Here is a 13756-nt window from a genome sequence, read left to right as displayed (position 1 = left end):
TCATATTTTCGTTTTTTTTTTTTTTTGTTCAATTGGTGTTTTGAATTTATCGTTTTATTCTGAAAAGTTTCTGTTTGAATTTTTTTCATATTTTCTTTCACTTTTTTTCTTGTTTCTTTTTTCTTTCTTTTTTTTTTATGTGATGTTTATTCCGTTTCCACTACCGCCACCACCACCACCACCTCCACCACCACCACCACCACCTCCACCACCACCACCACCTCTACATTACTTGCTGTTTTCTCTTTGTATTCCTTTGTGTTCCTTTTTATTTAACATTTTTGGCCCATAGGAACTATTGACCTCAGGTGGTGGTGGTGGTGGTGGTGGTAGTGGTGGCGACGGTGGTGTTAGTATTGGTGGTGATGGTGGTGGTCCGTTACAAGCGTCATGTCGGCGGCGCTAACTCATTAGTCAAGAGAGAGAGAGAGAGAGAGAGAGAGAGAGAGAGAGAGAGAGAGAGAGAGAGAGAGAGAGAGAGAGAGAGAGATTTTGTCTTTATATGGATGGGTATGTCCTCTTTTCATGCCGTTGCTCTCTCTCTCTCTCTCTCTCTCTCTCTCTCTCTCTCTCTCTCTCTCTCTCTCTCTCTCTCTCTCTCTCTCTCACACACACACACACACACACACACACATACCATATACCATCGTTTTCTTACTGTAGATCATATTCTCCTTGGAGAGAGAGAGAGAGAGAGAGAGAGAGAGAGAGAGAGAGAGAGAGAGAGAGAGAGAGAGAGAGAGAGAGAGAGAGAGAGAGAGGTTGAAACGTTCCTTAAAAAGTCTTGAATAACTTCATGAATAACTAACGTATTCCCTCCCACGAATTCCTCTACATTTTAAAACCCCTTCCCCTCCACTCCCTTCCTTTCCTTTCTTTCTCTCCTCTTAAACCTCTCCCCACTCTTCCTTCCTCTCTCACCTTTCTTTCCTTTCCCCACCTTCTCATGCCCGTCCATTCAACTTTTCTCTTCCTTCCTATTTTCTCTCCTCTTAAACCTCCCCCTCCCTCCTTCCTCTCTCACATTTCTTTCCGTTCACTTAAAACTTTTCTTTTCCTTCTCGTGTCCGTCTACTCAACCTCTCCTTCTTTCCTTATAAGTCTCTTCTGTTCCTCCTCTTCTCGCCGTCGTAGCAAGCTGCAAGAATTCCTCCCAGTTTATCTATGAAATATCGCTTAACTGAGGCTGTTAATGGTTGTCTAGCGGATACAAGAAGCATTAGTAATATCTCTAACACTGGTCCGTATTTCTAAATGTTTCTGCGTCTGATCTAGGCTAGGTTACTTTTCAACAGGCTTTAATGGAAGTTACTGGAGTTTTCATGCGTCCTTTCAAGATTTTTGTGATGGTTTAACACTTACTAAGCTGTAGTAGTTGGTTGTTCTTAAGAGTTTTCGTTATTCTATTGATAATTTGTCTTTTAACAAGCTGCGATGGAAGTTATTGGAGTTTCAAGGGTGCTTTCTCAAGTTTAGTAACAGTTTAACAATAATAACGCACAATTATAAGGAAAAAAACAATTAATTAATCATTCCTATGGCCTATGAAAGCAATCACAATGAGAGAACAATGCGTTTCAGAACAGGCCTCTATATCTCAAGAGGTAGCACACGTTCTGGTTTGGTAATAATGTTCTCGAGCAGTCTGTGTTGCTAGAGACCACGTTTTCTGTGAATAATGTAGGGTAATCTCTGTTATTTTGTTGTGGTGCGCTTTGTTCAAAATGTGTGCATGTCAAGATTCATGATTAGAGAGTAGTAGAGGAGCAGGTGGTAGAAGTTTACATAAAATAACCAAATAGCAATATATCTTGAGTTCCTTGCATGGCTGTTTGCGGAGCGGGAAGAAGAAGGGAAAAAGAAGTGAAGATAAGAATGAAAACTGACACTGAAACCAGAGAAAATGTAGGAAAACCAGAAAGAGAAAAGAAGAAAAGAGAAAGAATAGAAAAGAAAGGAGGACGAGGAAGAGGAAGAACAGGAAGAAGGGAAAGGAGAAAATAAGAGAAACTAAAATGAAACGAGGAAATAATAAAAAAGAAAGAGGAAAAGAAAAATGAGGAAGAGGAAGAGTAAACGCAAGACGAGGAGAAAAAAGGAGGTGAGGAGAAGGAGAAGAAAGAGGAGGAGGAGGAGGAGGAGGAGGAGGAGGTAAGGGTATGACGCATTGGGTCTGGATTGCGGCCACGGGGTTTGGCGGCAACGGAGAAGTAACGGTGGTGGTGGCGGCGGCGGCAGTGTCGGTGGTGGTGGTGGTGTCGGCAGTGGTGATGGTGGTGGTGAAGGTACAACTCCTCTTCCACCTACTGGACGCCAGCTGACTTGAGAGAGAGAGAGAGAGAGAGGAGAGAGAGAGAGAGAGAGAGAGAGAGAGAGAGAGAGAGAGAGAGAGGGGGGGGGGGGGAGGGAATGTGGGTACTGAGGAGGTGAGAGTTGAGGGGGGTGCAGTGGTGAAGTGAGAGGGCATATGTAGGGTACTGAACCGGGTACTGTGAGAGGAGGGAGAGTTGGGAGAGGAGGGAGAGGGAGAGGGAGAGGGTGGTCTGCTGGGGTGAAGGGAGAGGGGATGTGGTACGTTGCTTTTCTGCTAAGGAGGAGGAGGAGGAGAAGGAGAAGGAGGAGGAGGAGGAGGGTACAGGTGAAATATCCAGAGGTGTTTGGTATTCATGGACACACACACACACACACACACACACACACACACACACACACACACACACACACACACACTCTTAGACACTTCACACATTTTCTTCCCATCATATCAACTATTCCTTGCTAATCAGTCTCTCTCGTCTATCAATCACCATCATTAACCTGCATTTACCATTCACCACAACCATATCCCACAGTACTAATGAACACACGCCAGTATCAACCCCAGACGTTAACACAGTAGTCACCCATACACAGACACCAAAGAAAAAGAAAACGGAAAAAAAACGGGGAGAGGGTGATAATTTTATATAGTGTTGGCTGCCATTCACAAATCTATCTTCTTGGGTAAAACACACATTGACTTCTTGATTTCTGTAACAGTTTATCTCTCTCTCTCTCTCTCTCTCTCTCTCTCTCTCTCTCTCTCTCTCTCTCTCTCTCTCTCTCTCTCTGACCTTTCCTTTCTTTCTTTTACGAATTTCTCTCGATTCACTTTTGCTCCATTTAGTTTATTCGTATTTCCTCATAATAATTTTTCATATTTCTGTTTTCTCTCTTTTTTTTCATTCCACTGTTCATAAAAGTAATAATTTCTTTTTACTTCCATCCACTTCAGTTATTCTATTTTATTTTAATTTATCTTATTTATTTATTTATTATTTATTTATTTATTTATTTATTTATTTGCCAATTTCCTTTTGTTTATCTCGTCCAGTTTACTCGTATCTCGTTCTTCTTCCCTGCTTCAACCTGTTCTTCTTGTCTGCTATCTGAGGCCGAGGAGGAAGAGAAGGAGGAGGAGGAGGAGGAGGAGGAGGAGGAGGAGGAGGAGGAGGAAGAGGAAGAGGTAAAAAGAAAGAGAAAAACAGGAAGACGAAGAAGGAGAAGAAGAATCTATACCCATATTTGGCAGACGGAAGAGGTGGAAGTAAAAATGAAGAGGAGAAAGAAGAGAAAAAGAAGATAGAGGAAGAAGGAAAAAAAGACACAGCACAGACGAGGAAAGATAAAGAAGCGAGAGGGAAGAGGAAGTGAAGAAGGAAGAGGACAAAAGATAAGAAGACAAAGGAAGATGGAAATAAGACAAAACAGACGAAAGATACAGAAGCAAGAGGGAAAAGATAGGAGGTTCAAAAACAAGAGGAGAGAAAAGAAGAAAAGACAAAGCAAGAACGAAAGTAGACACAAGATAGACAAAAGATGTAGAACCGAGAAGAAAAAAAGACAAAGGAAGAGGAAAAGAAGACATAATTAACACATCAGATAAAAAAAATGACACGAGAGGAAAGAAAAAAAAAAGAAACGAAGATGAGAAAAGGAAGAAGGGAAGAAAACATGATAATATCATGTATGGTATATTATACCATACAAGTGGAAGGGAGAGAGAGAGAGAGAGAGAGAGAGAGAGAGAGAGAGAGAGAGAGAGAGAGAGAGAGAGAGAGAGAGAGAGAGAGAGACTAATAAGACAACGGGGATAGTGGAAGAAAACAACACAGCAGAGGAATGTGGAGGGAACTGGGGCAGGGAGGTAACAGGTGGAGGTGACTGCAAACGAGGCGCTGATGATGACGATGGCGATGCCCGATGGTGGGTCAGCGGGCCGCGGTGCCGGGGGTTGGGGAGGGGGAAGGACCGCTTTTTGTGATGCATATGACGCTCCCTGCTCACCTAACGTTGCCTGCGCCCGGTCTCTAGACAGGTCAATGACGGTGGCTGCGGCGGCGGTGGTGGTGGTGGTGGTAGCGGCTGGCTGAGGGGGGGGATGAAGGGATGGGATGGCATGGCATGGGATGAGATGTTATGGGAGGAAAGGGGGATGTGGAAGGATTAGGAGGGAGAAGAGAGTGGAAGGAGGAGGCGGAAGAAAAGATGAAGTGGTTTGTTGTTGTTATTATTGTTGTTATCGTTGTTGTTACGATACATAAGACAAATAAATAAAAGAAGCTGCAAGAAGCCGTCATGCCTACACGTGGCAGTTCCTATGTATTAGATCTTTCATTTAACTCTATTCACTTCTTCTTCTGTTGTGTCCTTAATCAAACTCTAATTTTCCTCCTTCTGCGCCTTCCACAGAGCTCCTTGCGCGGTCCCAGTTCCCGGTGTTCACGCTCTACGCGCAGAAGGTGTGTCTGTCTGCCAACGCGCCGCTGTGTGATTCCCTTTGGAGCTTCGAGAGTGTGCCGGACCTCGCCCTCAGCCACTTCATCGAGGAGGAGGCGACCCGCATCACCGCCTCCAGGAGCGAGTGTGTGGAAGAGTGCATGCTGGAGACCTCATTCCCCTGCAGGTACTGTGTGTGTGTGTGTGTGTGTGTGTGTGTTGTTTCTGTACCCATTTCTTTGTTTACCTGTATGTTAATAGTTACGTCTGTCTATTTCTGTCTCCCTGTCTGTCTATCTATTTGCTTTTGTTCTCCTGCCTGTATTTCTGTTGGTGTTTTCTGTCTGTGTGTGTGTGTGTGTGTGTGTGTGTGTGTGTGTGTGTGTGTGTGTGTGTCTGTCTGTTTAAATGTTTGTGAGTCTGTCATTCTGTTTGTTTGCTTTTGTCGTGTCTGTCTGTAAGTCTGTCTGTCTGTCTTATCTGTGTGTTTATTTCTTTGTCTTAATTCTCCTGCTTGTTATTTTACCTGCCTGCATGTATATCTTCCTGTCTGTCCGTATGTCTGTCCAAAAGTTCTTATCTACCTAATACCTAAACCACATACCTTAAAATCCCTTAAAATCCCTTCTATCTACAAGTTGGTCGTCAATCTCCACCCCCTGCACTGCCACTAGGCGCTCCACCTCACAGATGGCGGGGGTGACAGGCTTCCCGCCCCACCCGAGGAGCGGCTGGTTAGTGCTTGCCTCGGGTGGTGGCGCTTCAAGTAACTGTGTGGGCGATAAGCTGGCCGTGCAGTGGTTTTGTGGCGCTGTAAAGAGAGAGAGAGAGAGAGAGAGAGAGAGAGAGAGAGAGAGAGAGAGAGAGAGAGAGAGAGAGAGAGAGAGACTTCACATTTATTTTTTTTCATGATAACTAGTTTGTCCAAAGGTTGCAGAACTAGTTTAGTACAGATGTGTATGTTATAAGTTTAGTAATGGCACTGTTGATTTTCCATTGTGCCTGTGTGTCTAATCATTCTTTCATCTATGTATTTCTCTTATAATATTTTTGTGACTTCTATTTTGTCTGAGGGGTATAATAATAATAATAATCATTACCCTTCCTTCTATTTCTGTTACCAGTTTCGTAACTTTTATTTCACCTGAAGCATTTGAGAACCCAGTTAACTAATCATCTAAGCAACCTTCGAAAATAGCCAAGATGAGAGCAAAGCCTTTCTGAATACGGGGTCGCTGTTTCTCCTTCAGGTCCATCACGTATTACAACACAACAAAAGAATGCGTCATGTCAAAGGTGAATCGCAACATGGTAGGACGCAGGCCGCTCCTTGACATGTCCATCGGGGCTGTGTATGCCGAGGTGGCGTGCGTGCCCAAGTTGCATGAGATGTGTGAGTTTACCAAGCTGCGCAACAAGATTCTGAAGACTGTTGACGCTGTGTATAAGGATCTGGAGACCATAGAAGAGTGCAAGGAGAGGTGAGTGAGTACTTTAGTGAATGAATGCGTGAGTCAGCGAGTCAGTCGGTCCGTGAATGCGTGAGGGTTGGGGAGGGTGATAAGAATAGATGAAAGAAGGAAAACTGGATTGAAAAGTTTGGAATAAAAAGGCGGGTTAAGTCAGTGTGTGTGAGTGAGGGAGGATTGGGAATGGTGTTATGAGTGTATAGGGGAAGGGAATACGATTAAAAAGCATGAAATAGAATGATGAGAGCTAAATACTATTGAAAACCGATCGAAACTTATTAAAACATAAAACAAAATGGTAAAAATTACATCCCACTTTCCTCCTTCACTTCAGAGACTGCCACGTGAAGGCCTGATGGCTCCTTACAACATCCCTCACCTTGTCATACCCACACGTTCTCTCCCTCACAAACACTAACCACTCTTCCCTTCACAGGTGTATGAAAGCCAGCTTCACCTGTTATTCCTTCGACTTCATGTCCGCTGGAGAGAAGATATGCCGTCTTTCCCACCACTCCTCGTCGACTCTCGCCCACATTCAGGAGCCTTACCTTCTGCTTGACAACTCCACCACTTATGAGAGGCACGCGTGTTACCAAGTACGTGTGGGGGCGAAGGAAGTGTGGACAGGTGACGGATAGGTAGTGCGCGACGGCATAGCGAACTGAGGGTGATGGAAGATGATAGGGAAGGATTAGATCTGGGTAGTGTTATAACGTTTTGGCGGTTTAGGTTGAATTGGATGTGTGTGTGTGTGTAAGAGAGAGAGAGAGAGAGAGAGAGAGAGAGAGAGAGAGAGAGAGAGAGAGAGAGAGAGTTAACTGTCTATTTGTTTAAATTTCTCTTAGCAATGAACTGTTATTGTTATTATTGTTATTATTATTATTATTATTATTATTATTATTATTATTATTATTATTATTATTATTATTATTATTATTATTACTATAATTATTATTATTATTATTGTAATTACTATTATTATTATTAGTAGTAGTAGTAGTAGTAATAGTAGTAGTAGTAGTAGTAGTAGTAGTATAGTTATTGCTGATGTTATTTCCATTGTTGCTACGGTACGGTACGTTACTACATGTACCACTACTACTACTACCACCACCACCACAACTAACCCTCACAACACTCGCAGGTGTCCGTGGAGTGTCGTGCCACGGAGATGCTCGCTCACATCGTCACCTCCTCGATCTTCGACGGCAAGATCTACTCCAGGGATCGCCCTAACTCCTGCAGGGTGGACGTGAACTCCAGCACCGAGTTTAGCATCACCTTGCCGTATAATGACGTGAAGTGTGGCGTGGCGCAGGATCCCGCCTCCACCTTCACCAGCAATATTGTCATCCAGGTGAGTTTGGACAGTTGTCATGGCCCTTAAGTTTAAGAAGGTTTCTTATCAGGTGCCTCAAGTTTAACCAAGTATCTGTCAGGTGTTTCAAGGTGTTAGGTCTCCCAGTACACAGGTGTAATCCAGGTGCAGCAAGTTTAAGTAGGTGTCTGTCAGGTGTTTCAAATTAAACAGGTGTCACTTACGTGTGTTTGAACAGATGTCAGATGCCTTAAAATTAAACAGGTGACAGGTGCCTCATGGTAGTGATATTACAATGTGCTCAGAATTGCCGTCCATCCTTCCTTCCTTAATTCATTTATTCCTTTCTTTCATTTTTCCTTCTTTCTTTACTTTCCACATTTTTTTCTTTTTCTCCTTTCTTTACTTGTCATCTTTCTCTTCTTTCTTTCCTTCTTTATTCTTTCCTTTTCCTCTTTCTACCTTTCCTTCATTCTCGTCTATCATATTCTCACCACCGTCACCACTTCCCACCGTTCCGCTCACCACAAGACCAACGATCAGTTACTTTTATCCAACCTTCTCTTGTTCAACTCCTCGTCATCCCAGCACCATTACCTTTTATCACCACCATCACCGCCTGATCCTCTCTTTACTCTCCCACGCACCACCACCACTTACAGAGAATAACCTCTTCGCCTCCAGGAAAGGGGGGCATCTCATTCCATCTATTTTCATTCCTTCCTATTAAATTTTCTGCGGCTTTTTAATTCTTTGACCCAGCAAGGTATTACCCAATCTGTAACTTGTACGGCTCTGCTGGAGGGAGTAGAGAGTGGGGAGAGAGGTTTCTGTTTTGCTGTCTTTTTCTTCTACTGGTAAGTTAGGTCATCTCGTGGAGACTGCAAGATCTGTTGTGGTTGGTGTATCTGTAATTCTGTGTAATCTTATCACGACTGCTCTCTCCCGCACACCACTACTGTCATCTTATCCTTTCTTCACTTTGTCCCACACACCACCACTACATCTACTCACCACGACCGCTCTCTACCACACAGCACCACAAAATGATAGTGACCTCAGCGGACGTGGGCTTGGTGCTTCACTGTCACTATGACATCAAGAACCAGACTGTCACCAACTCCCTCCTCTCGGGACTGGAAGTGAGGAGCGACGTGAACAGGACTGAGTTCTACGAGGAAACAGTTGTGGACTCGCCCAATGTGGTGATGCGGGTCACAAACGGCACCGGGTTTGATGTCACTACTGCACAGGTGAGGAAATGAGCTTAGGAGTGGTCACTAGGCATTCCGCTGTAATATTTAACAGTTCACAACACACAAAGCAGTGAAATTTTTATGACTGACATGAAAGAAAGAAAAAAGGAATGAAAAGAGTAGGTTTAGCAGTATCTACCGAGTGTGATGTTTGGAGGTGACTCTAGATCGAGAAAAAATTACTCCGAGTGATTAGTAATAGTGGAAAAACATGCCGAATAAGAAAGGAAAGTGAGAAAATGAGGTAGGAGTTAGTAAATTAACCTGATCCTCGTAATGTGAAACGCTTAGGGCTCTCACGAGAACAGTACAAATGAGGGAACGAGCTACGGGTAGAGATGATTAATTAACCTGCCGCTGTATTCTGAAACACATATGAGCTGTGCTATGGAAGGGCGAGAGGAGGAGGAGTTGACGTACAGCAGTGAGATATTTCCTTTCATTCCTCTCTTTCTCACACTTTCCATTCAACTCTCACTGTGAAAGAAAAGAACTGTGAAAGAGGAGAAAAGAACCCTCATTCACTCGCATCCCATCGCCTTTCCTTTCACCCCCTCAAGCCACACACACTCAGCCACCCATCTTTTTGCCAGGTCGGGGACAACCTTGCCCTTCGCTTCGAGATTACGGATCTAGGATCGCCCTATCAGATCTTCGTGCGGCATCTGATGGCGACGGACGGCCAGGACAACTCTGAGATCATGCTTATTGACGGTGACGGCTGCCCCACTGATCCTACCATCATGCAGGAGGTGGTACAGGTAGGTTTGTGAGCCCTTTAAGTCATCTTTATGTCCTCTCTCTCTCTCTCTCTCTCTCTCTCTCTCTCTCTCTCTCTCTCTCTCTCTCTCTCTCTCTCTCTCTCTCTCTCTCTCTCTCTCTCTCTCTCTCTCTCTCAAAGTTTCTTTTCTATATAGGTGGGTTTGTGAGTCTTCCAAGTCCCCTTCATGTACTCTCAGTTAGTACTGAAATGACCTTAGGTTTTTTTTTTTTATCTTAATTGGACTATAGGTTAGGTTTAGATTCATTCAGTTCATTAATTTCACTTGGGATTTTTTTTTTTCGAGATATAAACAGGTAGAGTCTGAAAATTAGTAGGGTAAGGTTATTTTCATAATTTTCATCCGCTTCTTCCCTCTCTCTCTCTCTCTCTCTCTCTCTCTCTCTCTCTCTCTCTCTCTCTCTCTCTCTCTCTCTCTCTCTCTCTCTCTCTTTTCCTTTTTATATCTTTTCTACGTTTTCCTTTCCATATAAGTGAGTTTATGTGCTCTTTAAGTCCCCCTCTTGTCCTCTCCTCTCCGTCTCACCCCCCCCTCTCTCTCCTCCCTCGCATTTCCTTTTTCTACTCTTTTCTTTTTAGTATAAATGAGTTTATGCACCTTCTAAGTCCCCTTGAAATTTTCTCCTGCCCTCCATCTCATTTTCCCTATCTCTTTTCCCTCATAATCTACTTTTCCTACTGCTAAACATCTGAGAGGAAGTAAATGATAGACAAAGGCAGCTCTAACTCCTCTTCCATTCAGTTAATATCCACGTTCCTCTCTCCCCGAGCAGCTGAATGGAAACGGGAAGGTCCTCCTCGCTCCGTTCCAAGCCTTCAAGTTCCCTTCCTCCGTGGTGGTGCATTTCCGCGCGCTGGTCATGCCTTGCTTACCCCACTGCGAACCTGTCCAGTGCCATGTGCCAGGCTTCGATGGGTTCTCGCGCTCCAGTGACTCCTTCGGCAAGAGGAAGAGGAGAGAGGTAAGCTGTGGTGGTAGATGAGAGAGAGAGAGAGAGAGAGAGAGAGAGAGAGAGAGAGAGAGAGAGAGAGAGAGAGAGAGAGAGAGAGAGAGAGAGAGAGAGAGAGTAGCAGACCGTTTACATGGTAGCAACACAACGCATCTCTCATTCTTGGCCTAAATGAAAACACGTATCTTAATATCCTCCCTCACCAGCCCTCAACACTTCCTAAGCCCTCCTCTTCCCTCGTGCCCACAGGTCCAGGAGGCTGACGTGCTCGTGGTTCAGTCCGTGCATATCACCGACAAGTTTGAGTTCCCAGCAGAGCAAAGGCAGGAGAACGTGTCCGTGGAGGCGCAGGGCAGCTGTTCCTCCTTCACGGGTGTCGTGGTGGCCGGCGCGCTGTTCCTGGCGGCGCAGTTGGTCATGCTGATGGCGTGGAGCTACCTATGGCATAAGAAGCGCGCCACAAAGCAAATTGACCCGACGCCACCAACGCCTTCGCTCTATCACATGGGGTCCAGTGCTTCGCGGGCCTCCTCCACCTCCTACCTCACTGACTGACTGCATCGACCATACTGACTCCGCTCTTCCCGTCACTGCCATCACCCACCCATTCCGCTGAGTTGTCCTGTCCCGTCTTCTGTTAGTTGAGGTAGACTAGAGAAATCACACAGCCTAGTTAGAATGAGTCTTTCTTTGCTGTTCTTTATAATCTCCCTTTTGTAATTTTATGCCTCTTCTATCTCTTCTGGCAGTTAGTGAGGGGTAGTGTAATCAGAGAGCCTAAGAATGATCTAGGAGTCTTTTTCATGTTATTCTTTGTAATCTTCTTCCTCTTTCTCCTTGTCTGTATATCCTAATCCTCTCGTCTCTCGGTAGTATGGAGTAGTGCAATCAGATAGTCCAGAAAGGATCTAATAGTCTTTCTCAGTTATGCGTTGTAATCCTCCTCTTCTTCATGTTTACTTTTCTACCCAATTCAATTTAGGTCAGTATTGTTTTTTTTCACGAACAGCCTCATCAGAGCCAACACGTCTGCTGTTGTTTATTCTTGCTTTGTGTTCTGTCTGTTGCATCAATGGATATTTTGTGTTATGTGTTTATTTATTTATTTATTTATTTCTTTTCATGAATAATTTACTGAGTCTAGTTTTGTCTGGTGGATGAGTAAGGGAAGATAATGAGGAGAACTGTGTAACTTCTACTACTACTACTACTACTACTACTACTACTACTACTACTACTACTACTACTAAGATGCTAATGGTGATGATGGCAAAAGGGAAAATGGAAACGTGCATCGTTGTTAAGATTGTTATTATTACGTTCATTATATTGTTGTTGTCTTGGTGGGAAGGTGAACATAGTAGTACATTATAAGTGGCATTAGTTACTACTCACTTAAAATCAACAGGGAATTATTACTGTTATTACTATTACTATTGTTTATTACTTTCGTTACGTGGTAGGCAAAGTGTATGTGTTCTGACCGCGAGCTTATTTGAATCGATTCTCTCTCTCTCTCTCTCTCTCTCTCTCTCTCTCTCTCTCTCTCTCTCTCTCTCTCTCTCTCTCTCTCTCTCTCTCTCTAATCCTCTTAAAAAGCATCAAAACCTCTATAAGGACACTATAAGGGTGCTAGATTCTCCATTAACAGCTGCTGTGGGTCGCATTTCTACTTAACCATTACCTTTACGGGCATTGCTATCATAGGCATTATGAGGTACCGCATTATGGCGTTTCGTTCGGTAGTACAGTAAGTTATGTAAGGTGATTAGGTGAAGACTGCATTAATCCCTTTAACTTATATGACCCTCTAGTTATAGTTTGATCGTTCACGTAACATACAATTTTGAAAGACACCATGAAAGCAAACAAAGATTAGTTGCTTGATGTTTTTTTTCCTTGCTCAAATAAGAACATAGGAACACAAAGGACACTGCAAAAATCCAGCTGGTGGTCTGTGCGTGGTAGTCCCTGCATGAAGTAAGAGATGAACGAACTAACGAACTAAAAGGTGTCATTAGTAATTAAAGGATTGCATAACTGACCATGAGAATTTTTTTTATTGTATTTATTTATTTATTTTTTTTTTTTTTGGGTGGTAATTATAAGCCACACTCCGTATCTGTTGTGAAATGTAATATTCTGCACGGTTTTGACATTGTGCTGTGTTTAGATTTGTTACTGCAGTATGAAATGAAGCTTGTTTGATGATTATGATGTGTCTCATAATGAAGCTTCGAAAATCTTGCTATATTTGTTATGAAGTGAAGCTTAGCAGATGTTGCAGTCTATGAAGTGAAGCTCATTTGGAATGTCCGTTCCAAAATGAAGTCAGGTGTTGTAATATGAGTTATAAAATGAAGCTGAGTAGATGTTGCAATATCAAAAAAAGCTTTGTTGCTATGTCGTAAAATTAAGCATAGCAGATGTTCCAGTATTGTAATCATAAGCTACATTACATATATATTATGACGCATTACATATCTAATATATAACATGTAATTTATATTGTTGCTTCACTAAAGAATGAAGTTTAATCAGTTTTATAATCGTAAAAGTATCTTCTGCAGTTTTTTTTTCTTTAGAAATATCTTGCATTATCATATTTAGTTGAAGTTTACCTGACAATAGACCATGTATAATAATTAACAGTGCAAAAAGTCATACAGAAATAGTCGAACATTTTACTGAATAAAGTGGTTTATATTTATCCAGGCAATTCGTGCTTCTGTATAATGTTGTCTTTGCCAAAAATCACCGTGCGTGGTGTGTGTGTGTGTGTGTGTGTGTGTGTGTGTGTGTGTGTGTGTTATTTATTACGTAAATCTCCTGTGGTGTGATGTTTCGTAAAAATACACGTTTGTTGCTAAAATCTTGTAGTTTATTTTCCTTTACAAATTTTCACCCGGCATACCATGATCAGGTGAAATGAATATACTGGTACCTGTTGCTTCTTACCTTTAAAGTATTCTGATAAGTAATGAAGAAGCAGGGGATATCATGATGCCAGTGTTTTATTCATTCTTTTTCTTTGTTTATAGATACGTGTGTGTGTGTGTGTGTGTGTGTAGATACTCTTATCTATGTTTTTCTTCTGCCTTTTCCTCCTCCTATTATTTCTCTTCCCTCCTCTTCCCCACCGCCTCCTCCCTCTTCTCTATTCCTCTATCCTGTCCTCCTCTCCCTTCCCTTTCCTTCCTACTTCTTCACACTATGATGAA

At 42.9% G+C, this 13756-nt stretch overlaps 1 protein-coding gene across 1 annotated transcript in view; it reads left to right on the top strand.

The window, feature by feature from the left end:
• LOC135109289 (uncharacterized) overlaps positions 1-12111 on the top strand; it is a 32372-nt gene extending 20261 nt beyond the window's left edge. The window contains exons 2-9 of the mRNA XM_064020588.1: positions 4732-4945; positions 6009-6239; positions 6664-6826; positions 7375-7587; positions 8586-8801; positions 9398-9565; positions 10359-10547; positions 10785-12111. Coding sequence (XP_063876658.1) covers positions 4732-4945; positions 6009-6239; positions 6664-6826; positions 7375-7587; positions 8586-8801; positions 9398-9565; positions 10359-10547; positions 10785-11090 — 1700 coding nt within the window. The 3' untranslated portion in view covers positions 11091-12111. The remainder of the gene's footprint in view (positions 1-4731; positions 4946-6008; positions 6240-6663; positions 6827-7374; positions 7588-8585; positions 8802-9397; positions 9566-10358; positions 10548-10784) is intronic.
• The last annotated feature ends 1645 nt before the right edge of the window (positions 12112-13756 follow it).

This window comes from Scylla paramamosain, chromosome 18 (genome assembly GCF_035594125.1).
Source record: "Scylla paramamosain isolate STU-SP2022 chromosome 18, ASM3559412v1, whole genome shotgun sequence".
NCBI classification, from domain to species: domain Eukaryota; kingdom Metazoa; phylum Arthropoda; class Malacostraca; order Decapoda; family Portunidae; genus Scylla; species Scylla paramamosain.
Note: the sequence above shows the minus strand (reverse complement) of the source record. Positions and strands in the feature narration are given on the sequence as shown.